At 44.3% G+C, this 27348-nt stretch overlaps 1 protein-coding gene and 1 long non-coding RNA gene across 2 annotated transcripts; one reads left to right on the forward strand and one right to left on the reverse strand.

Moving 5' to 3' along the window:
• Positions 1–1772: 1772 nt before the first annotated feature.
• Positions 1773–2180, reverse strand: LOC138473692 (small nuclear ribonucleoprotein F). The gene has a single exon (XM_069612187.1). It carries the CDS (start codon positions 2114–2116, stop codon positions 1856–1858), a length of 261 nt encoding a protein of 86 aa, XP_069468288.1. The 5' UTR covers positions 2117–2180; the 3' UTR covers positions 1773–1855.
• Positions 2181–2888: 708 nt separating this feature from the next.
• LOC138473693 (uncharacterized) lies at positions 2889–21474 on the forward strand. Its single transcript, XR_011268856.1, has 3 exons — positions 2889–3105; positions 16155–16205; positions 21202–21474. It is a non-coding gene; the product is annotated as an uncharacterized lncRNA (long non-coding RNA).
• Positions 21475–27348: the final 5874 nt, after the last annotated feature.

The following is a 27348-nucleotide window of genomic DNA, read 5'->3' on the forward strand; positions in this document are numbered from 1 at the left end:
TGGGGCCAGCAAACTCTGAAGAATGGAGCAGAGCCCTGGCGACGTTAGACGAAATGGCCGCGCAATGGGGCATCCCCCTGGCAGCTGAAAAAACGACCAAACCAGCCACCAACATAATCTTTCTAGGCATTGAAATAGACTCCGCAAAGGGCCTATGCAAAATTCCAGAAACAAAAATATCAGAACTCCTGGAAAAAATACAAGTCTTAACAAAAGACAAAGGCACAGTGAAGGAAATCCAGTCCCTACCTGGAAGCCTCATCTTCGCAGCCCGAATTATCCCTCAGGGGAGGGTATTCTCCAGAAGTCTGGAACTAAAAATCAAATCTCACACCAAACCCCACCTACACATCCGACTAGGTGCAGAGGTGAAACAAGATCTGGAAATTTGGGGAAATTTCCTTAAAGATTTTAACGGGACAACACTTTGGCGTACGCCATTGAACACATCGGCAAAAAGGGTCCTTTTCACTGATGCAGCTGGGAGCAAGGGGTTTGGAGCCATACTAGACACAGAATGGGTACAGAGACCAGCCTGAATTTTTCATAATACACTTGGGGGGCAATGACCTGGTGAGCTCAGGAAGGAGAAACTTATTTGAGGAAATCTACTCCCCCTTGGAAACGGAAATATATTTTTCGGCCATCCTTCCCAGAAAGAAATGGCTGGGGGCCCACTGTTACAAATCCATAGACATTGCTAGAAGAAAACTCAACAGGGTAATAGAGAAATTCTGTGCAGCAAGAGGCCTGGGTTTCATAAAACACCCGGCCATTACCATGGGTGATCCGGATCTTTTTCACAAAGACGGCACCCACTTATCAATCCAAGGCATGGAACATTTCTTTCGGGAAATCTCAGCAACTCTTGCATCTAGAGGTTATTAGTGTTATTAGGACATACTTTCGGGGGAACACGGCCAGCCGGTAACCGCCTGTGTGTGGCGGTACGGGCCAGAGGGGTGCCCAAAATTATATTATATTATGTGATTATTTGTTTATCTGCATAACCATATCTGTACAATAGAATCCTACAGCCTTTTATTGCCAACACTTGACAAAATGTTGTGATACAAATAATTTCGGGTGAGGGTCGGGGTTCGGCTTACAATGATGCATGCATGTGGGTTCATCAGTTATGGGCAATGCCGCAGGGCCGCCCAAGGTGAGGCAGAGTAAATGATGTTACCATCCGGCAGTCTAGGAGAGCGGCAGCTCCCACCCCCACTCATCTCCCCCACAAGCGCAGAGACACGCAGTCTGTCACACAAAGCCGAGGAAGGGTGAGGTGCGAACAAACGCCTCACCCTTCCACCAAACAACAAGGTGCTAAGCACCTACGGAAAACCAACAGGCACGCAGGGCCCAGGTTCAAAGACGTGCCCCCTCCTCAGCCCCCACTACTATACACATCAAAGACCCAGGGCTTTCTCTGTGTCTTATAAATAAAAGCAGATTGCTCTAAGAAAGCACAATCTGTTTGTGGACCCTGAACGGGGACCCAAACTGACAGGTTCGCTGTTCACTCAGCGTCTTCCACACTTGGCTTCTTTACAACAAAACCCTCCCACCCTACAAATAAGGGAGAAGAACAAAGGAAAAGTACAGGGCACTGTACGGTGTTCACGAGTCGTCGGACATGAGAAGGCGGCACGGGCCAGAGGGGTTAACCTCAGGACCCGGTGCCCAAAGTATATTATGATGTGATTATTTTTTTTAATTTTTTTTTTTTAACAAAGTAGGAAAAAACGTTTATTGTGTGAACCAAAAATTCTACAACAGATCCACAAAACAAACTTTTCTGCCAAACACAAATTATACAAACTACTACGAGACATACAGGGGTTTCAGATTTTCATTCCCTCATTTCTCCATCTTCTTCCTCTTCTTCCACTCCTCGTATATAGAGCACGTTGTTACATCGTATTAAAACTTCCCCCAGATGTCCAGACAATGCTCCATCAATGTATTCTTCCGTGTTTGCCAGCTGCATGTTCATATATCCATCTACCGATACCAGATAGCCTTTGTACTCCATTCCCCATTTCAGTTTCACCATTACTGGCTTGCCAGTCAGTCCATTGAGAAAAGGCTTGGGGTTCAATGGTAAACTCATGTTGTGTTTATTTCCCCTGAATGGGAAAACGCGAAAAGATTCCTCCCCGGGGCCGCCAAAACCAAGTGCCTATGCTGGAAGGTGCTGCGAAAGAAGATCGATATGTGATTATTTGTTTATCTGCATAACCATATCTGTACAATAAAAATCCTACGGCCTTTTATTGCCAACACTTGACAAAATGTTCAGACAAATAATTTCGGGTGAGGGTCGGGGTTCAGCTTACAACAATGCATGCATATGGGTTCATCAGTTATGTGCGCATGCTAGTGCAAAGAACATATGTTGCATGGGGTTCATGGCAGTGCCCCTAAGTGCACACTTTGGAGGTCTCACCCGTGCACTGTGTGGGCTGTTAAAACGCACCCCCCCCCTCCTAGGAGTCACTGCAGTGCCAAATATGGACCCAGGCGGCACTGTAATCAGGGTGGCACAGACTAACAGTCTTGCTAGGTAGGTCCAGTCAGGGAAAGGCGTCTTGGCAGACACTATAATATGCGTGTAAGTGCATCCGTGGATTAAGGCAACGCAAGTAGTGATTTCACGTTGATGGCGCAATGCCATTGGTGTAACTGCGAAGATTCACAATAAACCTGCTATCCTTTTTATAAGACCTTGTTTTCCAGGTGTGGCCAATTTTGTTGAGCATCCACACCCAAGCCTTTCGCAGGAAAGCACACTAAAACATCAGAATTGCCACATGCTTAATTACTAGTAAGCGTGTTGGCTCATAGTATCTATCGCCCACCTGTGGGAGCAGGCGCCTCAGCGGGGCTGGCCGGTGACCTTGGGTGTGTATAAAGGCAGCCCTTTGGGACAGCTGAGGGATCGACTAAAGTTGCACTCTTGCCCCCTGTCTTCCTGGAGCAGACTGTGCCGCGCAGTGCCTGAGAGGACCATGTCAGCCAAGGGCGGAGGAGGAGGAGGACACCACCACCACCACCACCAGAAGACACAGTGCGAGGAGCCGCAAAACCCCTGCCAAGACCGTAAGTGCAGGACATGCTTTTTTCTTTATTTTTTTATTTCTGTGATTCGGTTTTCAAAACCCTATCCATGAATATTAAAACAATCATGCAATACTAGTAAATCATTAAAATATATAGCTACATACATCGATCAGTTAATTGACCGAATATTCACACAATAACACACCACTTTCTAACAATTCATAAAATTCCATCCATTCGCAATTCCACAGGTATGGATTCGCAGCAGCTCTCTAACGGAAAGTCCCAATGTAATTAATATTGCATAAAGCAGAGTACACAGGCGCGGCATAAAAGCAAGGCAATTTATTAACTCATCAGTGCCCGTCTTTGCTTGTATGCTGCTTGCAGCCATGCCTTTATTTGGCTACCCTACTTTGACGCTAGAGGGCTGGACATTGGGGTAGGCCAGCACTGGTAGAACTCTCATTCCAACAGAACTTATTACGAAACAAGATTTAAAAGCTTGTGGACCGCCCAGGGACAAGGGGGTCAAAGTAAGTGGAAATCTAATCGGCATATATGTAATGGGTACATCAGGTTTTGCCCAGGGTAACCCTAATACAGCGTCCATATCTGAGCCCAGGAAAGAACTAAGGTGTGCACCATTAAGAGCCCCTGACAAAAGGCCTGAAAATCAACGTGGTTTAAAATGTTTTGTAGTCCTGACTAATGTCCCCAGGCTAGTGGAAGGGAAGTATGAGACTCAAGAGGCATTGACCAACAAAGTCACCCATTGGATACGCCACAGGAGAGGATGCACCACAGTTATCCGAGGTGGCATGGTCCACTGTAAGCGACTAGCTGTTCCCATGCCAAGGTTGATTGCATACAGGTGTTCCTGAAGGAAGAGTGGTTGGTGCATCATTCTCAAGCCTCATTGCCTAGGGCAGGGTTGTCCAACAACCCTGGCCTAGGGCAATGTCTCCCACTGCATGCATTGAGGAGGGCAGACGCATGACGGGCGAGCCTTGGGGTATTTGTGGAATGAGGGAACCTTTGGGGCCAGCCATCATGAACATTAGGGCTGCACACGCAGTTTCAGCATTACAAGTCTGGAGGGTGTGGACTGACTATCCCAGACTGATGAATTGCAACCAACCCCAGGGAAGCCCCTGATAGAATTCTTGTCCTGGAATATAGCAGGCTTGGGCAATACGCTGTTATTGCTTTCCAGGAGACATGGGCCCTGGAGGACATGGTGATACAGGGGTTCGAGATCTTTTAAATCAAATCCACAAAAGGACTGAGAGGGAGGCCCTCTGGAGGCTTGGCAGTTTTGGTGCCTAAATTGTGAGGCCAAGGAAAGTGCAACATGATCCCCGGACCTCTTATTAGAGGTTAGTATTCCCAATTGTAAAGGCTTTTTGTTATTGAACGTCTATAATACATTGAAAAATAAGTACATGGCAAACACATTAATAGCCCTATGTGAAGAGGTTGATAGCAGGGAAGTGATTGGTGGGTCAAATAAAGGTCATTGGGCTTGGGCATATCAATAACCAACTGGAGTTGCCAGGAGATTTAGGTGGTTTTTGGGATGACCCGGATGAGGCGTGGGGAGTTCCGCAAGTGATAGCTGGGTTACCAGCAAGAACCCATTTGAGACCATGAGGAGGCTCCATAACACTGGTTTTAGGGCTTGTAATGGCTGGTTTGTAGCTGATCAATGGTGAAGAACACATACGGTCCGAATGAGAGATCAAGGATAGATTGCCTTACTGGGATGCGATTGAGATTTGGTGGCATGGTTTGAGATGCTGAATTGCATAGAAGGGGACCATAGGCCAATAATGCTCTGTGTTAGGGGCTTTGTACCCCTCATCGACAGGGCTGGCAGTAATTCTGTGGATATAGTGGTCCGAGGCCATGCCCGTCGTACGATTAAATGGGCCTCTTTGATGCAGGAGGACTTTGCCCCGATATTATATGGCAAAATCCTGAGCCAGATTGAAATAATGTGTAATGAGAACAGGCAGCCTGAGGACATATTTCGGAGCTTTGATACAACATGTACACTCATAAAGCCCATGGTAACTCCCCCGATATCTGGCTGTAAGACAGGGTCAAAAAAGGCGGGAAAATGGTATGATGGAGACAGTAGGGAAGCTAAGCGCAGCCTGATCGCATGCCTGAGGGGAGCAGGACGGATTGATGGGGAACATCTACGCTCCCTGAGAGAGGCCTACAAGAAACCAGTGTCCACAAAAAGGAGCCACCATATGGCTGAGAAGTGGGCCGTTATGAGGGACCTTTTGAACAAGCGTGGCCACGTCAGATTCTGGAAATTGATCACTGACCTAGATCTGAGGGGTGCCACACATTTCTATGAGTATCGCCCCAACTAGGTGTAAAGGCCACTTCAAAGTACTGTGCAGGCTCCTAGCTGATGGAAGAAGGCCAGGCGTGTTGGGCATCTTGGGGGAAGGTGTAGAGCAAGGGAGGGGGATGATCCCACACCTGGTACTAACCCTCGGAGACATGGACAGGGCGATTAAGGCTCAGAAAGAGGGGATCGGGGGGAGGCACCTGTTCCGGACAGTGTACCGGTGCACCTATACAAAAGTGAGATCGCTGTATGGGCTCTGGTGCTAACATCTTTCTTTAACATTACATTAAAGCTAAACAGAGTGCCCCCTAGCTGGACTTCTGCCATGATCATCCCGATATTTAAAAAAGGGATAGGGTGGATCCTAGCAACTACTGCCCTATCTCCTTCTAGGACGCAGCAGGCAAAGTTTTCGCAAAGAGACTGTTGCACCATCTAATGGTATGGGTGGAGGGAACTAACCAGCTTAGCTATCTGCAGGCTAGATTCTAGGTGGGAATGAGCACAGTTGACCAAAGCTTTAGGCTTTACTTGACAATCAAAAGCATCTCACGATCTCCAACACTAGACTGTATGGTGTAGTCATAGACCTAAAAACAGCATTTGACAGGGTCCCAAGAGAAAAGCTGTGGGCCGCACTGCACACCAAAAACATCACTGAGGAGCTATTGCAGCCTATACAACTCTTGTATAAGGATAACACTGCAGTGGTTCGCTGAGGCCTGGGGGAAGAGGTGACAGACCTATTTTCTGTGGAGAGAGGGGTCCACCAGGGATGCGTCTTGGCTCCTGTTCTCTCTCTCTCTCTCTCTATATATATATATATATATATATATATATATATATATATATATATATATTTCAATCATTGAGGCCCTTCTTGCCAATGGAACGGACCTGCAAATAATGGGGGTTGACCAATTGCCAGCATTGTATTTTGCAGATGAGTCCTCCTGTCAAAAACTCCGATGGGACTGCGTCTTGCCTTGTCAATCTTTTCGGAGAAATGCAGAGAGCTGGGTCTAGAGATTAATACCTCCTAAGAACAAGGCCATGACATTTTCCACCAAGAAATCAGGATACAAAGCCCCGAACTTAGAGGTGGGCAGCGGCAGACTGGAACAGGTGGAGTGGTATGACTACCTGAGAATCCGCTTCTCCAGTAGGGGAAACTGGGCCGGCCAACTCCTCAAAGCAAATACCACACTGCAGAAAAACAGCGGGGTCCTGAAAGGTTACTATGCAATTCATTGGGCGGGGGTGGCATAAAACTGACTCTCAAATTGTACCAGGATCAGATAAGGGCAGCAGTAATGTTTGGAGCTGAAGTTCGGGTTTGTGTCCTTGACTGTCACGGAAAACAAATTTCTGAAAAGTACTTTGCTGCTGCCCCAAAGTATACCTGGTGTGACGATTCCCATGGAATGCGACTTACCCCCACTAGGAGAAAAAGTTGGGATCAGACCGGTCTCCTACTGGCTTTGGGTGTGGGGAAGACGGGAGCTAGGGAAATATCAAGAGGCTCTCAAACATGAAATATTAGGGGCCTGGCAAAAGATTCGCTGGTTCGCCCATGTTAAAGAGTGACTCACCTTGTTGGGCTTGTCTGACTTCTGGAACAATCAATTACCATTGAAAGAGTTCCAAAGGTGAAAGACGCTTTTGTGAGATACAAGCGAAACAGGGCGTTAACCATGTGCTTAGATTTGGGTAGCGGATCAGGCCATCTTAATCTGTAGCAAACCCTAGGCTTTGAAAAATATTTGGATTTAATAGCTCAAGCATACGCTCGCTGTCTGTATCTGAGATTCTGATTCGGGTGCCTCCCGGGGCGGGATTATACCAGTCACTGGAGCAGGAACTACAGCAGTGACTGACTGCCCTGTGGGGCAAATGTGGAAACTGCTCTCCACTTTATGTTAATTTGCAAAGGCCTAAAAGACCTCGGGGGTCAGACATTTGAATCCCTGTTTCAGCTTCTCAGCATCTCGTTAACTGGCAATGCTATGCAGACCTTCTGACAACTTGAATGTAGTCCACTTCGTAGCAAAGTATATTCACAGGGCTTGGTTGTGAAGGGCCAAAGCAATGTTAAGAGAGGGGTGAAACCTGTTCTCAAAGGCTATGCTTAATGCACCCACATCCTATTGCTGCGGGGCGCCCTAATTGATCAGACTCGTCACCGCATTGCGGCAGGGCACTGTGTGCTACGGGTGAAGCCTCATTCCTTGTAAGAAATATGAACTTTTTTTTTAGATGTGTAACACGCTTTCTCCATTGCCAAGCGCTCATGTCTGCTCCCTGTGATTTGGTTACGCTGATTCTACCAGCCCCCCCACATGAACTCTAGGGCTATGACCTGTGTAGAGAATGCCTAGAGATTGTATCAAATATTTTATAGGAACTGATGTTTAACTTTGCTGCGCGGTTTGCATTTTTACTAACGGTAATGTGATATTGTTGTATTATTGCTTTTAAATTTCCAATTTGTAATGTTTTATGCTTTCATGGCAACTGCTGAATAAAGCTATGTAAAAACAGAACTCTCCTTCCTTGTTCATTTCTCTTGGGGATCTATGGTCCACCGGCAGTGCTTATCCATACTATATATATCTCTGGAATAGGTACGCTTATGTATGCATCTGTGTATAGTTCTGCTGTGTTTGGGTAGAGATTGAACCTGCCAACGCTGTGAAGCAAACGAAGAGCTGCACAAGTTGAGGATGCAGCAATCCGATACATGGATAAGGGTGCAATGAGGGAGATAGCATTTTGAGGCTCCCCTTGGAAAGATATGGAGAGAGGAGATCCAGGGGTTGCAGGCCAGAGAAACAAGTTAGAGTGGGCACAGTGGATCCATGTTCTCCAATTGGGGCCCTGTCACTTTCACATCTTCCTTTCCTCAGTGCACTATTGACCCACTGAGTCCACATCCGCAATTCCCCCCTTTGACTTCTTCTGCGAGAGAGAGGAAGTCAAATGTGTTCACATGAAATGGCCCAGAAGATCCCAGAGGCACTTTGGGGCCGATTCATGAAATTCTTTTCACTGGTGCAAAGTGACTTTGCATGACAAATACACTTTGCATTGATATGGTGCACTTTGCACTGCTCCAATCCGGGCAAAGCAGTGCAAAGTGTTTTTGCCGTGCAAAATGACTTTGCACAGCAAAAAGACACTTTGCATAATTTGAATCAGGGTGTTGTTGTTGGCAGTGAAGTCACTTTTCACCGTTCTAAACATTCCATGAATCAGGCCTTAAGTCTTTAAGCAAGACCTTCCTTACATTAAGCAAGACCTTCCTTACTTTGTCCACCATATTCTGTGCCAATGTTTACTGGCTTTTAAAAACAAATCTCGATTTATTTGCTTGGATTTTCTCTCCAGGTTACCCGTTTTAGATTTTTGTCACTTTGGAATACATTTTTTAACTATAATCATGAGAAAATACCCATCAAATCAAGACGCATGTAATGTTTTGGTAGTCCGAAGCATACATAAAGAGGTGGCAAGTAGTTACACTACAATGGAGAAAGCAGCTGAGCCTAGCACTGTAGATCGGCTTAACTCTGAAGTGTGGGAAAGCAGAGGAACACTCTTAATGCAGCTTACCCAGGAGCCTGCTGAAGGGCATTTGCCGTTCCCCATGTAGACAGGAAAGGGGCCTGCCCCTCACATATCCCAGCTACAGCTGTACATTCCGCACAGTTTTGAACAGTCATTTTCCTGAAACAAATTACTTCGAAGTAATTTACATTGATGTGATTACTTTGAAATGTTACTTCGATTTTTTTTTTAAATGGGGGGGGGGTCAACCCCATTGCACCTCCCAGTGCCTTAACGGCAGGGGGGGGTCACATGCTGGCTGATAAGGCAACGCCCATTTACAGCCCTGGCTCAATGGGCTACAGGCACCCACACCAGGCAGCCTTTTGTAGAGATAATCACCCTCTCCCCTCCACTGGGGGAGAGGGTGCTGATCTCCATTTATTTTCTGTAGGCTTGCCTGGCAGGGGACAGCGCTTCACCTTTTCAGCCTTAATCGTGGCGCTGCCCCTCGCCAGCTGGGGAGGTGTAGTATGCTGCTTGTATTGGTGCACAGATGCAAGCATCGGAATGTTGCCTGGTGACTGGAACCTACACTACATAAAGGTTCCAGTGGAGACAGTTAGGACACACGATGGGAGAGAGATGGATAAAGATGTTTCTACCTTGTGCTCCTACCCTCTTTCCATAACTTCCCTGTAACTCAATAAAGTTAACTTCCTTTTATATACATATATATACCCCAAATGCTACAGGAGGGACAGCGTCGCCGTTAAGGCTGAAAAGGTGAGGCCGCTGGAAGCAGAGGCCTTTTTCCCAAAGACAAACTCCTGCGAACACGCGGGAGTTTCAGGATTTGGAAAACAAGGACTCTGCTTCCAGCAGCCTCACGTTCATCTCCATAGTAGCCACTCTGCTACATCCTAATGAGCTTTTACATACCTGTATTGTCCTCATTTTGTAGCCATAGCTCATTGCCCAATGTAAGCATGCTGCACGTTAGCCAGACTATTGCATACCTCTCTGCACACTCGCTGTTAGCCTAACCTAATGCACTTGAGATTAGAACTACTCCTTACCTGCAATTGATACAAGTCACTTTATGGTACCTCTATCTGACCAAAGCACAACCTGCCCTCACCTGGCCCTAGTCGAATCTGCCTATTCTGTATGCACCTAGCCCTAGCCAAATCTGCCTATTTTGTATGCACCTAGCTTTAGTCGAATCTGCCTACGTTAAATGCACCCAGCCCAAATCGAGTTTGCCCATTCTGTCATCGGGACCCCTACCCCAGGCCACATCCACTATACCTAACATGGCCTCCAGTCATTCCAACAGGCCTCCATGCTCTGACTCCATCCCCCCCACTCCGTTCCTACCAGCCCTATTCACACATGAACGCCACAACCAGCGCTAAACAGCTACCCCACCCACCAATGCTGTCCTCAAGCCTAAGGACACCACCAGAATCACATCCCTCACACCACCAGTGCACATAAACACTAGATTAGGAGCCCGCACATCCACAGCACACATCAAAAACCACAAACTCGCACTGCAGTCGCCCGTCTCACCCACTACAATCACTCGCACTCCAAAACCTCAACACCCCACCACCAAACACCGCTAAACCAAGCACACATGAACCCTCCCATATCCAACTTGCTCTCATCAATGCTAGATCGTTATAAGCCCATGCCACAGAAATACATGACTTAATCTCTGACTTCGAGCTAGACGCTCTGGCCATTACTGAAACTTGGCTTCATGAAGCTTCTGGACCAGCCATATGCCAAGCCCCCCCACCCCCCGGGTACATCATTCTCCGTTAAGATAGGCCAACACACAAAGTCGGAGGTGTGGCCCTAATAGTCAAAGAAACCCTGAAGGCCAGACAAATTAAACCCATCACATCCGAGAACTTCGATGCCCTATCAGTAAAAATCTCCTTCTCACATAACGACAACATGACAATGCACCTTATCTACCGGACTCCAGGCCCACTCTTGAACTTCCAAGCCGACATCCTACACCTCCTAGGTAACCTCAAACCAAATACTAAAACCATACTCCTGGGAGACCTGAACCTCGGATTCAATGACACAAAAGACAAACACAGCAAAACCCTTGCCAAAGCCCTTTTGGACCTTCAGTTCATCCAAAGAGTGGACTCTGCCACCCACACTAAAGGCTGCATACTAGATTGGCTAGCCGACCACAACTGTAGGGTAGATATCGGCTCAAACACGCCACAACCATGGACCGATCATCACCTCATCCGTTTCTACATCCCAACAAACACAGCTATCTCTCAATCTTCCCATGCCAGCTGCCTTAGCCAGATCTAAAAAACTACTCACTAAGGAGAGAATCTGCCCACTCCTAGAAGTCTCTGCATTAGCATCACCCATCTCTGATAACCCTAACGAACTAGTCGATCTGTACATCACCACTATTAAAGCAGTCATCGACACAATTGCCCCATTAGAGACTAAAAAATCAAAAAAACACTTCCACGCCAACTCATGGTTCAACCAAGACCTAAAAACACTCAAATAAAAAGCCCTTAAAAAATGGCAATCCAGCCCCTCCGTCCCTCTACGTGATTCATACCTAACTATTGTTAAACAATACAAAAATGCCAAAGCTGCTACATACAACACGAGAATCGACAATGCCCAATCACAATCAAAATAACTATTCGCTATCTTCAATGAGCTAGTCATACCTCCCACGTCCAAACATCAAACGGTCAAAGATGAAAAATGGTAATGACATCCAGAAGGCTATGCTTGACAAAATAGGCCTACTCCAAAAGAAAATCAAAGCCAACTTTGACAATCTACCCAATTCCCCTCACAAAACGCGGACCGCCCTGAACCCCCCCCTACCCAACACAGCAGTAATCCTCCACCACCATTTACCTTTAGAAAGGTAACCGCTCCTGAGGTCTTACTCATTATGGAACAAATAAAACCCTCACTCTGTAAAGGGGACATCTGTCCAGCAAACATAATCTAAGACTACTGGGTCCCTAGCGCCGTTCATTGAAACCTTTATCAACACATCATTTGACACTGGCTCAGTACCGTCCCCTCTCAAGGAAGCCTGGGTTCGCCCACTGCTAGAAAAGCCCACTGTAGACCCAGATTCGACCAACAACCTACAGGCCCATTCCACTAGTGCCATTTTTGCTGAAAATCTTGGATAAGGCTGCTTATCTACAGATACAAGCCTACCTCGAATCTCACAACATCCTAGGCAAGAGACAGTCTGGCTTTCGTCCATGCCATGGCACAGAGTCAGCGCTACCCGACCTAAAAAAACAACTCCTAATAAATATGGATAAAGGCAAATGTGCCATCCTCCTACTCCTTGACCTGTCGGCAGTGTTCAACCTAGTCGACCATAAAACCCTAAAGACACACCTCACCAATACTGCTCACTTCTCCACTGAAGCCACAACATGGATCTCATCCTTCCTGGAGGGCAAAGCTATGTGGGTCTAGTCAGACCAAGCGTCAGCCACTCCCTCCCCCATCAACTGCGGAGTACCACAAGGGTCCTGCACCTACCCCACACTACACAACTTATTCACACTCCCTCTATTCAACGTCCTAGAAGAATTCGGCATAACGTTCGCCAATTATGCCGACGATACACAAATTCTTCTCCCATTATCTGGTGATTACGAGCAAGATCTAAAAACCCTACAAAACACTTATACCATCATCCAGGCCTGGATGGCAGCCAACGGACTCTGTCACAATGGAGACAAGACTGAGATCTTACTGGTAGGCCCTAAAGAATCCCTCAGCAAGCTAGACAACAAATACAACACCTTCCTAATTGAGAACACAGCAATCTCAGTCTCCTCTGCTGTAAAAACGCTGGGAGTTTACCTAGATTCAACCTTGTCCATGGATAGACATGTTAGCTACATATCCTCTTCAGCAGCCCTAACAACACAAATAATCAACGCAGTAAAGCCTCACCTATCCACCATGAACTGCCTCAACATCACCAGGGCCACCATAGGTGCCAAACTGGATTATTGCAATGTCCTCCTACTTGGCACTACTGCAAAAAACATGAATAGACTGCAAATCGCTCAGAACAACGCCTTGAGAGCAGCACTCAACATTCCTAGGAGGGAGCACATCTCCCTAGCAAGACAAAATGCTCACTGGCTCCCAGTCAAAGAGCGCATCCAGTTCAAGACTCTCACCATTACCCACAGATGCATATCCCAATCTGCCCCTAGCTACATAACTGAACGTATACAACCAGTTCAGACACTCGGACCCACAGGGATCTGTACGCTAACCAACTCTCAGTCCCCAACTTCAATAGAGCGAAAGCTGGCTGCTCGAGTTTCGAAGTCCTAGTGCCAAAAGCTTGCATCTCCCTACCGCCCAAACTAAGAGCTGAATCATCCCTCATAGCATCCAGAAAGGCACCGAAAACCACTTTATTTAAGTGACTCCTACCTAAAATACTACTGCAATGTGAACAATGTTTGTAATATACAACTGTACCCATGCTCACTGTTCCCTTGTAACCCCGGAACTTTAGGTATGTCTCTAATTATGTCTCCATTGACTTTGTGATACTCACCTATGCCAAGTAAACTTTCTTGTAACAGCGCCACGATGCCCGAGTGCAGCTGTGCGCTTTAAAAATGCAAATAAAATAAAATAGTGGTGGCGCTTGACCGCAGGCATTGCTTGCTTTAAGGGATGCCTGGCAGCTGCGGTGCCACCATTATGGGTGAAAGGTATTTTATTCTCAAGCCTGAGGCTCTCGCACACGAACAGGAGCTTCAGGCTTTGGAAGTGGGCTGCCATGGGAGATTAGTGAGCCCCGGCAGAGCCCCGCCTCAAAGCGAGATTTTGGAGCCTGCTGGGGGCGCGGCCCTGGCTGGCCCCGGCCTACTTAAAGCCCTGCCCTTCTTTCCCTTCACTGCTACCCATACCCGAAATCCCTCCTTTCCACCCCACGTCTTACCCTTAAACCAGAACTATATCTATATCTCACGAGAAACAGGCGAGGAGAATGGAACTTCATGGACCAGGCATGATGACTCAGACCTGAACATTGAATATTGTGCTACCGACTGAAGGTGGTTCCCCTAACACCTAAATTGTACTATGATCTAATTTGGAAACAATGGTCCAGTTCTGAAGAAGGCTGCATGCCGAAACACTTGTCAAGTGTACTGGACACCTGTTATGATCAAACATTAAACTACACATGTAAATTGGTGCAGACAGCGTGGTGGCATCTATTCATACTATATATATATTTCGAAAGTAATTCGAAGTGACTACTTCAAAGTAAATTACTTCGAAGTAGTTTTTGAGCATTGAAACCGCAGGGTACTGAACATACACCGGAAATGATGAACACAAGTAAAACCGCTAAACCATAGATTGGGACAGGCCACAACAGCAACATCAGAGGCCTCACGGGTGTGATTGCGACAGCAAATGCAGCTGAAAACATTGGAAATATCAGGTGAAAAGTCTAACACGAGGGCAGAATCCTTAGAACCAGGCAGATCACGACAGTATTAGCAAAGGCCTCACGGATCTGTTAGTTTGAAGCAAATGCAGCAGAAAGCGATTGAAAACAGTTGGTGGCGCTTGGGCTCTTCATTTGGAGGGATAGCTCTGCTGTCTAAAGTATGTGCATTTAAGGTGCAGTGTATGCAAAACAAACTAGATTTATTCTAATTGCAGAAGGTGTCCTTAAGGAACTACATAAATTCGAGTATGATAAAATGGCGTGGTCCAGTGCAATCAGGTGTTGCATCAGAATATATGTTCTAGTGAAAAGAGATATAGCTTAGACAAAGATTGCATATTCTAGTGGAAAAATTGTCATTGTGGAAGTAGGTGTGATTTATTGCGACGAGGTGCAGAATTACAGTGAAGAGGTGGGAATTCGTGGCAAACAATGGGCCTCATTCAGAGTTAGTCGGCCCGGATTTAACGGTGCCAGTAAAACCGTACCGGTACTGTTATCTGGACTGGCTAACTAAGAGTTCTGCAGGCAGCTGGCGTTACGGCCGCCAGGTCTGACCTGGCGGGCGTAATGCCACCTGCCTGCAGACGGACATGGAAACACCGGCACCATTACCGCAAGGCGCTGGTGTTTCCACTTCCCCATTCTCGTGGAGTCCTATGGGACTCAATGGGAATGGGGAATTACAGAATGCCGGCTCTGGAATTAACGGATCACCGGGGCTCTAATGCCCTGATAAATCCGGCAATTCCGGAGCCGGTAAATCCCTACTAGTCCGGCGGCAGCCTTCCGGTTTTTCCGGCACTATAGGTCCCATTACGAATAAACGGGAATTACCAGTGGTAATTGTACCATATTCAATTGCAGTTACAACCATAATACCGTAATGGAACCTGAGGTAAATCCTCGAAATTCCAAGATGGTCATGGTGGTGTTAATCCCATTTATAGAGTCCTTTGAGGTTTGCAGGAATTATCATTGGTGGTAATTCCACCAAAGATAATTCCGTCCTTTTTTTTAGGTCAAGTGGAGGAAAACCTTCCAGTAAAGTGATGGAGGCAGGGCTCAAGTCGAGTGTACTTTTTTTTAGAGGGTGGACTCTGTCTCTCCCAGCTAAAATGAGAATTGAAGCCAACCTCTGGTATCAAACCGCAGTCTTCAGGTTTGCAGTCTGACACTTCACCACTGCACTATATAACCTGATGAAAAATAAGACAACTAAAGGTGAAATGTCCCATTTCGGTACTGCAAGTTACAGGGAAAACATTTGTATTTATCTTTGAGTTTAAAATGTGCACACCTTTTAACATTTTCAAAAACGCTATTAGAAGAAAATATACATTTTTGGTTTTGTGTCTGTGTTGATTTTATGAAAGGCAAATGTAATTCGTTGTGTGCAATTTGGGTGGTTATGCAAAGCCAATTTAATGAAATTTGCATATTTCAATATAACATTGACAACAGAGCACCCAACAGCAGAACTGGATGGATTGCTCTCTATTCAAGCCACATCGCTTAGCATTCCAGAGAGACAACCCCAAATAAACTGCTTGGTGGTTTCCCACAACCTAACGTTGCATAGAAAAGATGTTCATCTGAAATGCTGAAAACCTCTAAGCTAACAGTAAGTCTTTTTTCTCTTTTCAGCATGTGCACCAGTCCAGCAATGCCAAGATAGCAGGAAGGGTTCACAGTCAGGTATGTGTATACAAAGACTTTGTGCAAGACATATTACTGGAGTGGACTGTTTGATTTGGGGAGTATCTTTCAATTTGTTCGGGCTGAGCCTTCATCCAACCTGAAAGGTGATTGTAGGTGATTGATGATGAGGGGACAGCAGAGGAGAAAGGGGCAGAAGCAAATGTTGGGATAGAGATACAGCAAGAAAAGAATGCTGTGGTAAAACGCCCCTTTAAGATTAATTCTAAACCTTCCAGCCACCACATCTTTTGTTTAGCTGTAGTTACCCCAAGTGGGACAGGTTTGCCCAGACTTGGGTCCCGTCCCTGCTGGACCTAAAGAACCAAGCTACTTCTCAGTGATGAGGCCCAACGAGGCTGAAACATGTTTGGGGATGCTTGTGGTCTTGTACAGAAGGGATGACGCCAAGCAGTTTCGGATGAACTGTCCCTTTTGTGATGGGACCCAACCTGATTTGCATATGGTCTTTCCCCTTTTGTAATGGTTTGGCAGTCGAAAAACAATGGCCTGGCAGGTTGCCCAATGCAATGGAAGAGGTGAAGATTAATTCTAAACCTTCCAGCCATCACCTCTTTTGTTTTTCTGTATTGTTTATTCATTTATAGAGCGCGCCGGGCCGTCCAAAAGTTTGGGTTACAGATACACACGTAAAGATGCAGTACAGTATAAAGGCAATATATAGAAGCAATTTACAAGGCAGAAGAATGAGCAGGATAATTACAAAATATACATATATATAGTTGTCTGGTATGGAGTTCCAAAGTTGTGCTGCCATGACTGGAAATCTGGAGCCTCCTGTATTTTTAAGTTTGAAAGTAGGAATTCTAATGCTGTTAGAGTGTACCTATCTGATGGGTCGTTCTGATGTGTGCTTGGTGAACCTCTCCGTCAAGTATATGGGTGCTTTATTGTTGAGGCATTTGTAGGTCGGATTTAGTGTTTTATACTTGATTCTGTCTTTAATGGCAAGCCAGTTGATAGAACGTCTTACATGAGAGATGTGTGGACCTTTAGGAATGCCTACGGCAGTTCTTGGAGCATTGTTTTGGAGGGTTTGGAGTTTTAGTGTTATTTCTGGTGCCCAAGTAGAGACCATTACAGTAATCCCATTTCGATAAGATTAGAGGCAGTGCAATGGTAATACAGCTATTTGTAGTCAAAAAAGGTTTACATGCATGGATCAGTTTGCATGTGTAGCTAGTTGCAGAGGCTGTGGCGTTTAACTTGTCTGTTGTGATTAAGTGCCGAGTCCAGGTAAAAGCGGAACGTTTTTACTCACTTAGCGACTTTTATTTTGATGCCGTCAATAGTGATGGTGTTGTATTGGGCGGGGAGTTTATGGAGTCTAACCGGGGACCCTATGGTTAGGAGTTTGGTCTTTTCATCATTGAGACATGGACCGTGTGTGGCCATCCAAGTTTGTATGATTTGGTACATTTTGTTGATAAGCCCTATGTCTTTGTCGTAGTCTCCCTGAATAGGGATGAGAATCTGGGTGTTGTCAGCATAGTTAGTGTATGAGACACCCAGATTGTCAAGTATGTCAAAGAGAGGCTTTGTAAATATATTTTACAAAGTTGGGGAGACGCATGACCCCTGCGGAACTCCGCAAGTAATGGGTACTGGGTCTGTGGATGAGGAGGGCGAGAAGACTTATAGTTCTATTGTCTAGAAAAGAGTTTATCCATGTGGATGCCTCTTTGGAAACGTTGGCTGCAGTTTTGAGGTGGTTGCATAATACTTTATGATCAACCAAGTCAAAAGCGGCAGAAAGGTCTAAGAGAAGGAGAACGGAGATTTCTCCTTCATCTTTCCGGTCCACCAGTTGGTTCGAGAGATCGAGTAAAGCCGTCTCAGTTCTGTGCCTGGGCCTAAAGCCATATTGCCTAGAGCCTTAATAGGTTGTTGAGCTTCAGATAGGATTGAATCTGGAGATAGGCCGCTCTATCTAAGATTTTAAGGAGAAACTGTATTGTCGTAATGGGCCTGTAGTTGGTTGGGATGCTAGGGTCTAGGTTCGTTTTTTTTTTAGGAGGGATAGAACCCAGGCATCTTTGAGATTGGTGGTGTCAGAGCAGGATTTGAAGGAGGAGTTGATGAAGGTGGTGACTAATGGAGCTAGGTCCTTTGCTGCTTCCTTAATAATGGGTGCTGGACAGGTATCCCCAAAGCACCGGGAAGGATGGAGTGATCTAATGATAGTTTCTGCCTCAATAGTTGAGATAGACCTGAATTTAAATTAGTTAGGTAGTTTATTGCAGAGGGTGTTTTGTATGTTGGTGCACCAGAGTCGTTGGGCACAATTAGTATAGAGAAGATTTCCCTGGTACTTGAGTTAGCTTTTTTGATTCTGTCGTTGAAGGTATCTTTTTTTTGTTTGTATGATTTCCCTTTTGTATCTGACTGTGAGAAATGAGGTGATTTTTATTCTGCACAGCGACAGTGAGCAGAGTTGGGGGAGGAGCGAGAAATCTGTGAAAGAGCGAAGTATCAAAATTTAGAAGTTTGTTGAGTGGGTCGAAGGAGCAGAGAGCTCAATCCAGAAGATGACTAGAGCAGTCATCAAGTTGACTGTCAAACCTGAAATAACCCTGACTAAGACACATAGACGCATCATTCAGTGTGCACTTTAGGTAGTCTAGGGCCAATTGCACTGTAGAGTGAGTTAAGGCTTCATTTGCAGTAAGATGCCCTTTGTATTTGGGAAATATTTGATTTGAACTGAGTGTATGTGTCCTAACTTTGTCATTCCCAACATTTAAAGACCTACTTATAGGCACTAATCATATCTTCTTTTTTAAGAGTGTTTTATAAAAAGCATAAAAACAATGGTGACGTAGTTGAGAAAATAAAATCACCCCTTCAAATTCCTAGATGGCAATTCAAGAGATGTCCGAAAACCCACGTGTGGGAAACTGGATACAGTGGAAACCATATGTAGTTGATTGTTTACAGCTCACATGCCTTTAAGTGAAACAATGAAATGAGAAAGCAGAAGCTTATTACATCAAGGGTAGAAAAGGTCAATATATATCAAGTGACGACATGTCACTTTCTTCGGAATACTAACTAACTGCTACTTTAAAATGAACACTGGAGCTTCCTTCATAGCAATTGGGGCGATGTACAGAAAACCACATGCCATCTAGATCCAGGAGAAACTGTTTAAACATGTCTACTGGTTCCGGTTGCTGCTATATAGGTTTTAATTTGACAGCCAGATCACCTATACAAATGCAGAAAATACCCAGGTTCTGTTTGTATGCACCTCCACAAAATAATTGTGCCCAATATTTAATTCTTCATTATTCCTTAATGTATTTTTTGTGAACTGCATAACAATATTTCCTTTTGCATTAAACAAGGAAAATACATTTTGCATTGATGGTGTTCCTATATGAATTGTGAATAATCACACTTTCCATGTACATTCATAATTAGTTTATTGAAAAACCAGCATGTTACTTAGGCAGGCATGCTTTTTTAAATTAAACTCTGAGGGCAAAATATAAAGATAAATGGTCACCTAATTAAAATCACTTTTATTAAAACGCCTTAAATAATTAGCCAGCCCACTTATTATCCGATTACTTAATCATGAAACTATAATATAAAAACCATTCTATTTAACAATTTCTTTCCATTTGTAAAGCAAACCACCACCACCACACTGGTTTCCTGATTCTGAGACCCCTGGGTAGGCGGATTGTGACTTGGCGTACACAAGTATGACTAAACAACCAGAAAGTTTAGAACAAAAGACACGCAAAGAGGTGCAAAGACAGAGATCCAGTGTAACTGAATTCCAGAGAGTGGAGGCCCAGCCAGAGAAGGAGCGGCCCACCTTGCAAGCACACACACAGCAAGCTCAAGTGAGAGAAGCTCTAGGGTCTGTATGCAGTGTTTGGTGTCATTGTCCTTGCGGGAATAGAGAGATCAGCTCTGGAGGGGCAGCGGAACAGAGGGCCTAAGATCTGGAACTGGATGCGTTGTGTGATGGGCAACCATTTAAGTTTAATCAAGAATTGAGGGAGGATGGCCCAGGGGCAATGTGCTCGTATTGGAAGCAAGGTGACGCGGAGCAACACCAGTTCGATCCCCGGGTATTAACCACGTTATAAATAACCAATTACAATTGAGTAATGGTTGCAGATTAGCGATGTCCAAAAAAGAGATGAGATGCAGCATGTTGTAGTAGTTGAAGGGATCATGAAAGAGTAATAAAGAGACTTTAAATAGACAGACAAAAAGGGCGCAATCTGCTGCAGAAATGAAGGTAAAAGCAACAGGAGGAAGACACCTGGTCACATTGATGGAGAAATCTTGGAGATTCGTCAAATTTAAAAGCATGATTTTCCACTTAGGTAACAGGAATAATGACAAAAAAAAGAGCTGGGAGGATACCTCAGGTGCAATATGTTTGTCTTGGGAGCAAGAACACAGGTTCGAATCCCGCTCTGGTATTTTAACGTGTTATGAATGATTAATTAATCAAGATTTGGTCACATATATTTTCATTCCAGCAAATGAGATGCCTGTGCGTATCTTTGTTCCTGCAAACTTAATATCTGATTCAAAAAGCCTAAAACTGGGACCAAGTTGGTACCGCCCTTTTGTGATTTGTCTTTTCACGTGAGCATCACCGCAATCTGGCAGGCATCTTCAGTTTTAGGGTTTGTGAAACAGACATGTGGCAGCAGCTGCCTCTCTGAGATACTTACGGTCCTCTCCACAGGTGCTCCAGTGCAAGTGGTGAATGAGGTCCTATGCATTAATACTGCGATACATGTGTTTGCCTGCCTGTCTCTTCCCCTTCATCTTAAAGACAAATGATGTACATAGGTCTCAAATACCTCAAAATAAGTGCTCTACTCTGCTCTCCAGCACCTAGATTGCTGACACATTTAAGTTAAGCTGGCGCAAATTGGCAAAAGCGTATCCTTATTTTAATAGTACCTAGACTCTTTACATATGCCTGTTTGTCTTCTTTCAGTGGATCCTTGCAACCCTTGCCCACCTAATCCCTGCCAGGACCAGCAGGGGGTAGGGCAATATGGTGGAGGAAGGAAATGATGGTCTACCACCGACCTCATGCACAGCAAGCAAAGAAGATGCCAGGACATGCCGGAGGACCAGGTCAAGATGGCAGACCAACAACCATCAGAGGCTCTGTCCACTTAAACCTTGTCTTCCTTTTATCTTCAGTCATGGCTAAAGTGTTACTGCATACTTGATTCAAGATTAAAATATCTTTTCTTGACCTAAATGTTGACAGCCTGTCTGAGGAATTATTTCAGTGTATATCAGAACCTATTTAGGAGGCAGTGGGCCACACTCAAAGATAGTAAGGAACAAAATACAGATCATTCCTTAAATGGGATAACCTGCAATTTTGCTTGGTTTTTAATGTCTCACACAAGCCTTCCCAACAGCGTACCCGATGGTAACATACTGTACCTTATCACCATTCAAAAGGAATAGGCAATTTAGATTTCAAAATTCTTATACCGATCAAAAAGTTTGACATGTACCCAGCTAGAAAGAAAACGGGTCCTCGTCTGACGTGTCCAGCAGAGGAAAACTGAGCTAGAGCAAAGTCTTTGCATGTTATGGACATGATGGACGGAAACTACCTCACATGGTATACATGATTAGGATAGCCGTGGGAAGAAAAGGCTAGGCCCTGTAACGTGTAAACATTTAAGACGATAATGAAATTTGGATAAAGGAATAGCGTAAGTAAGATCAAGGGAGAAAAAAAATGAGGAAAGAAGTTGTTCATTTGGAAAGAGGATATGGCTGGTGGTGTTAGATCATGGGATAACGCAACTAAAGGAGATCTTTTTATTTATTGGGGTGCATTAACTTTAGAATGCTACCACTGCCCAAGTTTAAATTTGAACTAATTTTAACTAGTTAAGACACAGTTCAACCAAAGGCCCAATTCCATTGTATCAGTGATTGAGCCCACTAACCCCCCAACAATAATCCCCTGTGTTTCATCCAAGGCACACAACAAAGTGAATGATGTGATGGTTTTACTAAGGCTTACAGCTTGATGTTGTGGCATGAGAGGAAAGACTTCCATTGCTAAAAGAAGCAATCTCAACCACAACTGTCTCCACCCCCTCTGCCCCTCCATCTCCATGCATGCAGCTAGCTTGTACACACTTATTAATCATCTGAAAAATCTGCCGTGTGGTCTTGCGAGAGAAGGGCCATATTTGTCCTCCTATAGTACACTTCTGCAAAAAGATGTTTTCATTTTTCAGTCAGTAATTTCTGTCACGTGTGTCACTAAGGCATCTCATGTGGAATGAGACAGTAGCACCAGAAATGCTAAAAACCCATTCACACTACACACTAGCTGGGGGCAGCTAATGGAAAAAGTACAGATGACCACACTGATCAATTGCCAAGCCAGAATTGCAGTGGGTCATCTTTACTTTGAAGTTGGCGTGTGTCAAGAACATAGATATCAACTGTTGTCTGCAGTGGGCCCGCTGAATTCTCGTAGAGACCCCATGCACGTGAGACTGGAGAAACAGTCTGTCCTACAGCCCCTCACATTTTCCCACTCTGAAAGCTTGCCATGATGCTATCTAAGCTAGTGTCATAAAAGGAAGAGAGCGAATGTGCAGTGTCGGATGCACTTCTTCACGGTGGAGGAATACTACACTGTGTTAATGATCTCTGATCTTTGGCTTCCTCTTGTTTCATCAGGGCATTTAAACATGGCTTTATTGCATCTTTACACACAGCTAGAATGTCCTCTTTTGAATCACAGCCTGTAAAAAAAAAAAATTCCACCTGGGCTTTAATGTTTGCTTTAAGAAAAGATACCAAGAGGTCCACCAACTAGGGGTGGGCGAAAAGACAAATTTGCTGTGTCCAAAAATTGGCGAATTCTGGACAAAATGTGCTCACTTTAGCAGTTTTAAAATTGGCCATTTCAGGAATTTTCCCACTGATTTTCTTTTTATTAACTATAATTTTTATAATGTTGACATAAGCAAAAATATTCACAAATAAATGTAAACCAATCTAACATAAATCAGTGTCATATCTCATCACCTTATTACTTTGGCAGTGTCTTTACTCTTCACAAGAGGTATATTACACTGGTGTATGCCTGTTACAGATAACCAATATTTACTGCATAATATAATTCCATTTATTTGTCATTCTTTTCAATGTTTTTAATTTCATTTTTGTGAGGGTATGAAACGTTTCAGGCTTAAAATAAAATGAAGTTTCATAGAAAAAGCAAATTTTTAGATGGTTTCCCACCTGAAATTTCATTTTTTCCATAACATTTTAGTGACCAACAGAAAAACACAATTTTGAGAAAACACAAAACTTCAGGAAAAACTTAATCTCAGAAACAATGACGAAGTGGGGGGAAACACCACGCTACCAAAAAAGAATTGGAGGGGGAATTTCATCCTATTTTAGCCAGTGGTAATTTCACCCACCCCGACTCCCAACAATATGTGGTTACTGTGTGACATCCAAGGCCAGTTGCTCTGCTTCTGAACCACCAGACAGTTCTTGTCCACATATTGTGCTGGACAGTTCTAAAGCCAACTGCTTCACAAGTGGGCACACTTCGTACAGTGACATAACAGGCGAACCCACGGTGTGGCCTCGTCAAAAGGCTGCAGTGAAGAACAAACATTGTCCAACACTTGCCACTATGTATGTCGAGGGTAGGCACCCGGCAGTTGCTGGCTCTGGCATTTATAGTATCCAAACACTGCTTTGCACTGTTCTTGCATACGCTCCAGCATTTGTAGTTGCATTCCACCAAGGTGGCATTGCGAGTTTCAGATAGTTGTAAAGGAGTTTGTGACGTGACTGTAGTGTTAGTAACATATTCTGGGACACTGTAGGTCCAGTTACATTGGCTGCAGATTGTCTGTGCCACACGTACCAATTATGTTAGGGTAGGGTGCTGGCTTATGTCAAGCTGTGAAAATGCACAAAGCACAGCATCTGCATGGATTGAAATATCCTCAGAGCAGTTGCAACATTAGACCCATCGACAAAACCCACTTGCAAACTACATGAGCTGGGACATTGTGCCACAACCCTTTTTATTTTCTCTGAGATAACCTCGCTTGTGCAACTTGCTGCCATTCCCTTAGACACAAAAGGTGGCCTAATGGCTCCTCACACCTGGCACCTTCTGTCCTGGGAATTGCTAATAAGAGGTACAGGAGAAGGTGGCCCAGGAGCCGGTGGTGGCAATAATACCCTTTGTCTTGAGCACTGGTCCACATGTCCATTCCGAGTCAGACATTTTTAGCTTTACAGCGGTCAAGTGCCAGGATCACTGCTGCCATAATATGGCAGTGGTGGTGGCTGTTGAAACTTGCGTGAAGTAGTGCTGACTCTGAATTTCCTTCCAGGGATCCAAACCAAGATTGTCATTGAATAGCCAGAGTTTTTCACCTCTTTTGTTATATTTTGTGACATGCCTGTCAGCCTCAGAAATGGTGGCATGGATGGTGCATTTAGTAGGACATAAGTTGTCTGTGTGCTGTGGGATCGGCAGGCAAAGATTCTGACAGGGCTTGTGAAAATCTTTGAATCTACAAGATTCTCTAGTGCAATGGTGCTGGAAGTGGTGCAGATGTGGCCATTGGTCTCAGTAGAGGTATCTCAATATGGCTGCCTCATTTTCCTTTTGCAAAGCATGTCGATTATGCAGTCTCACATGGGCCTAAAGAGAGGAAGTGAGCAAATGGGGACCTGGCCTCCCTAGCAAGGCACTTCTCTGTATGCAGCAGCTGGCAAGATATTCTTGTGGCTTTTCCGCTGTAAAATAACTCCACACCACAGTTTTCTTAGGAAGGCTGAGCTGGAACCTAAACTTTCCTCCTTCTTAAAGTCTGCTCTGTGTACTTTGAAGTGGAGGCCATGTGGTCACCGTTGACTGAAGAGTCAGTATTTTGATTTGATATTTTGCAAAGTTGTCAAGCATGTCTTTTATTGCCTGTTTTTGAAAAAGAGCAAGAAACAAAGATTAGGTGAAAACCCAATCATACAGCCGCTCTCTGGAATCCCATACTGGGTTCTGTATTAGTTGTAATTTCGCTATGTATAGTTCCTTTGATCCAATTCTTGGAAAAATACAAAAATCAAATATATAGTGATTTTTCAATGTTGGTTTATCTATCAAGTAGAAAATTATTTTATAGAAAGAAGTGACAAGTAGCCACCAATAATGTTCTTTGTGAGGAAGAGATTGCCATAAATCACTCTATCCGTAGACTTATATTGTGCCAATGCATTTCGGAATACAACAAATTCCTTCATCAGGGCAAGTCTAAAACAATAAAAACATAACATTCAAATGCAATTGTGCCAACCATCCCAAGGTTAATATCCATATAGAATAATTCCCATATTTAGAACGTAAGTATATAAATATCAGTATGAACAGTCATCATCCAAATAGTTGAAAAAATATGAAGGTAAACACATACCCGACAATGTAATGAGCCGGATCAGAAGGCAGGTCAAAAAGATATAAAATAAGAAACAAATCAGTACAAAGGTAAGTAAAGATGTCCTATAACAAAAATGGAGGAAATTGGGTCCATTACCTGATGTAGGTGAGTAATGGCGAAATCTATGTTTCAGAGGCCAGGCTGCTCCACCGTGTACGGCGAGCAGGTGCTGTGAATGGTAAAGTGAATATATATGAAGGACCTATCCAAAGTGTAGCTAATCGCTAATAGAAAAAAACAAGCGTGGATTGTAGCTCACCATATGTAGAGAACGAAGCGGAGAAGTTCTCTCTGCGTCTGCTGAAAGCAGACTGTCTTCGTTGCATCGGCGCGTTGCCGAGCAACCTGGTTTTATAAGAGACGTGATTGAAGGCAGAATGTCCTCCTTGCATAGGTGCGTAGCCGAGCAACTCAGTTGTGTAAGACACGTGATCACGGCTCCATGAACACGAGCCGCGACCCGTGACTGAGAACTGGTCAATGAACTTAAATATGATCAAAATACCTAATTTGTGGACCTCCTGGGGCAGTAATGATAAAAGTCATCGCCTAAGAATCAAAAAAGAAATAAGTAGTCTGTCATCCATGGACATAGAAAAAAATACTAAGATTGACTGAACCCATTTGGATAAAAGTAATGGCTGTTACATGAACACCTCAGATGAGGCTATACTATTATGAACGTGCCTAAGTTGGATGGATGGAGCCTAGGGAGCAACCCTAGGGCTGTACCTTATATTAATAGTATGTGCCTTAATGCCGCTAGTGGTGTCGTCCAGACAGACGGCACCTCGGGTCCTGGGGGAACTCCAGGATGCGCAGCATGCAGGACATTTTTTAAACATGGGAAACATCTCTTATTCATATACATTCGAGTGACCCTCAACATTCAGGTCATATGCGTACTGGTGTCAATCTAAACCAAACGATGCTAAATACAATATAAGAAAACAATTAGAGAAAACAATTAGAGAAAACAGTGAAAGTTGATCTCCTCATTTAACCCATTGGGTGCCAGACTGCCAAGTTTGTCAATCCAATATGTCTCCATCTACTAAATGCACCTGGGATTCTTAATGATTTGGCCTTCTGCTACTTCTATTAAATGTATATGGGGTTCTACTTATTTCAAACCTCTTATACCTTCTAAATGTATATGGGTTTCTTCATTTTTTGATTACCGAATGGGGTTGAGCGGGCACTGCTTACTTACATTTTGGTTATTCGAAAGTTCTTTGTATCCTGCTGTAAATTATTTGGTCCTGTCGCCAGATAATACCCCACTTGCACAGTGGAGTCGTACGTGAAAAATAGAAAGATGTTTGTCTGGGTATAGTGACTCAAACAGCTGGAAGGACCTGTGATTTCTCACTAAGTTCTTAGTTGTTTGAGTCCGCTGTGTATAATTCTTTTAAGTGTAGAATTAAAAGATTCTATGATCCGGAATAGTTCAAGTGTTCTTGTAGATGTTTTATTTCAAAGAAAGAACAGGCCTATAAAATAAAGGTCCAATGCATTTTGGTCCCAGTGACCATCTTCAGGGACAATTTCTAAAGAAGAAAGTATAGAAATGTAAAATAATAAAAAATAAGTAAAAAATCTATATGTACAACAATCGTAATAAA

Source organism: Ambystoma mexicanum, chromosome 8 (genome assembly GCF_040938575.1).
Source record: "Ambystoma mexicanum isolate Mex_15411 chromosome 8, UKY_AmexF1_1, whole genome shotgun sequence".
In the NCBI taxonomy this organism is placed as follows: Eukaryota; Metazoa; Chordata; class Amphibia; order Caudata; family Ambystomatidae; genus Ambystoma; species Ambystoma mexicanum.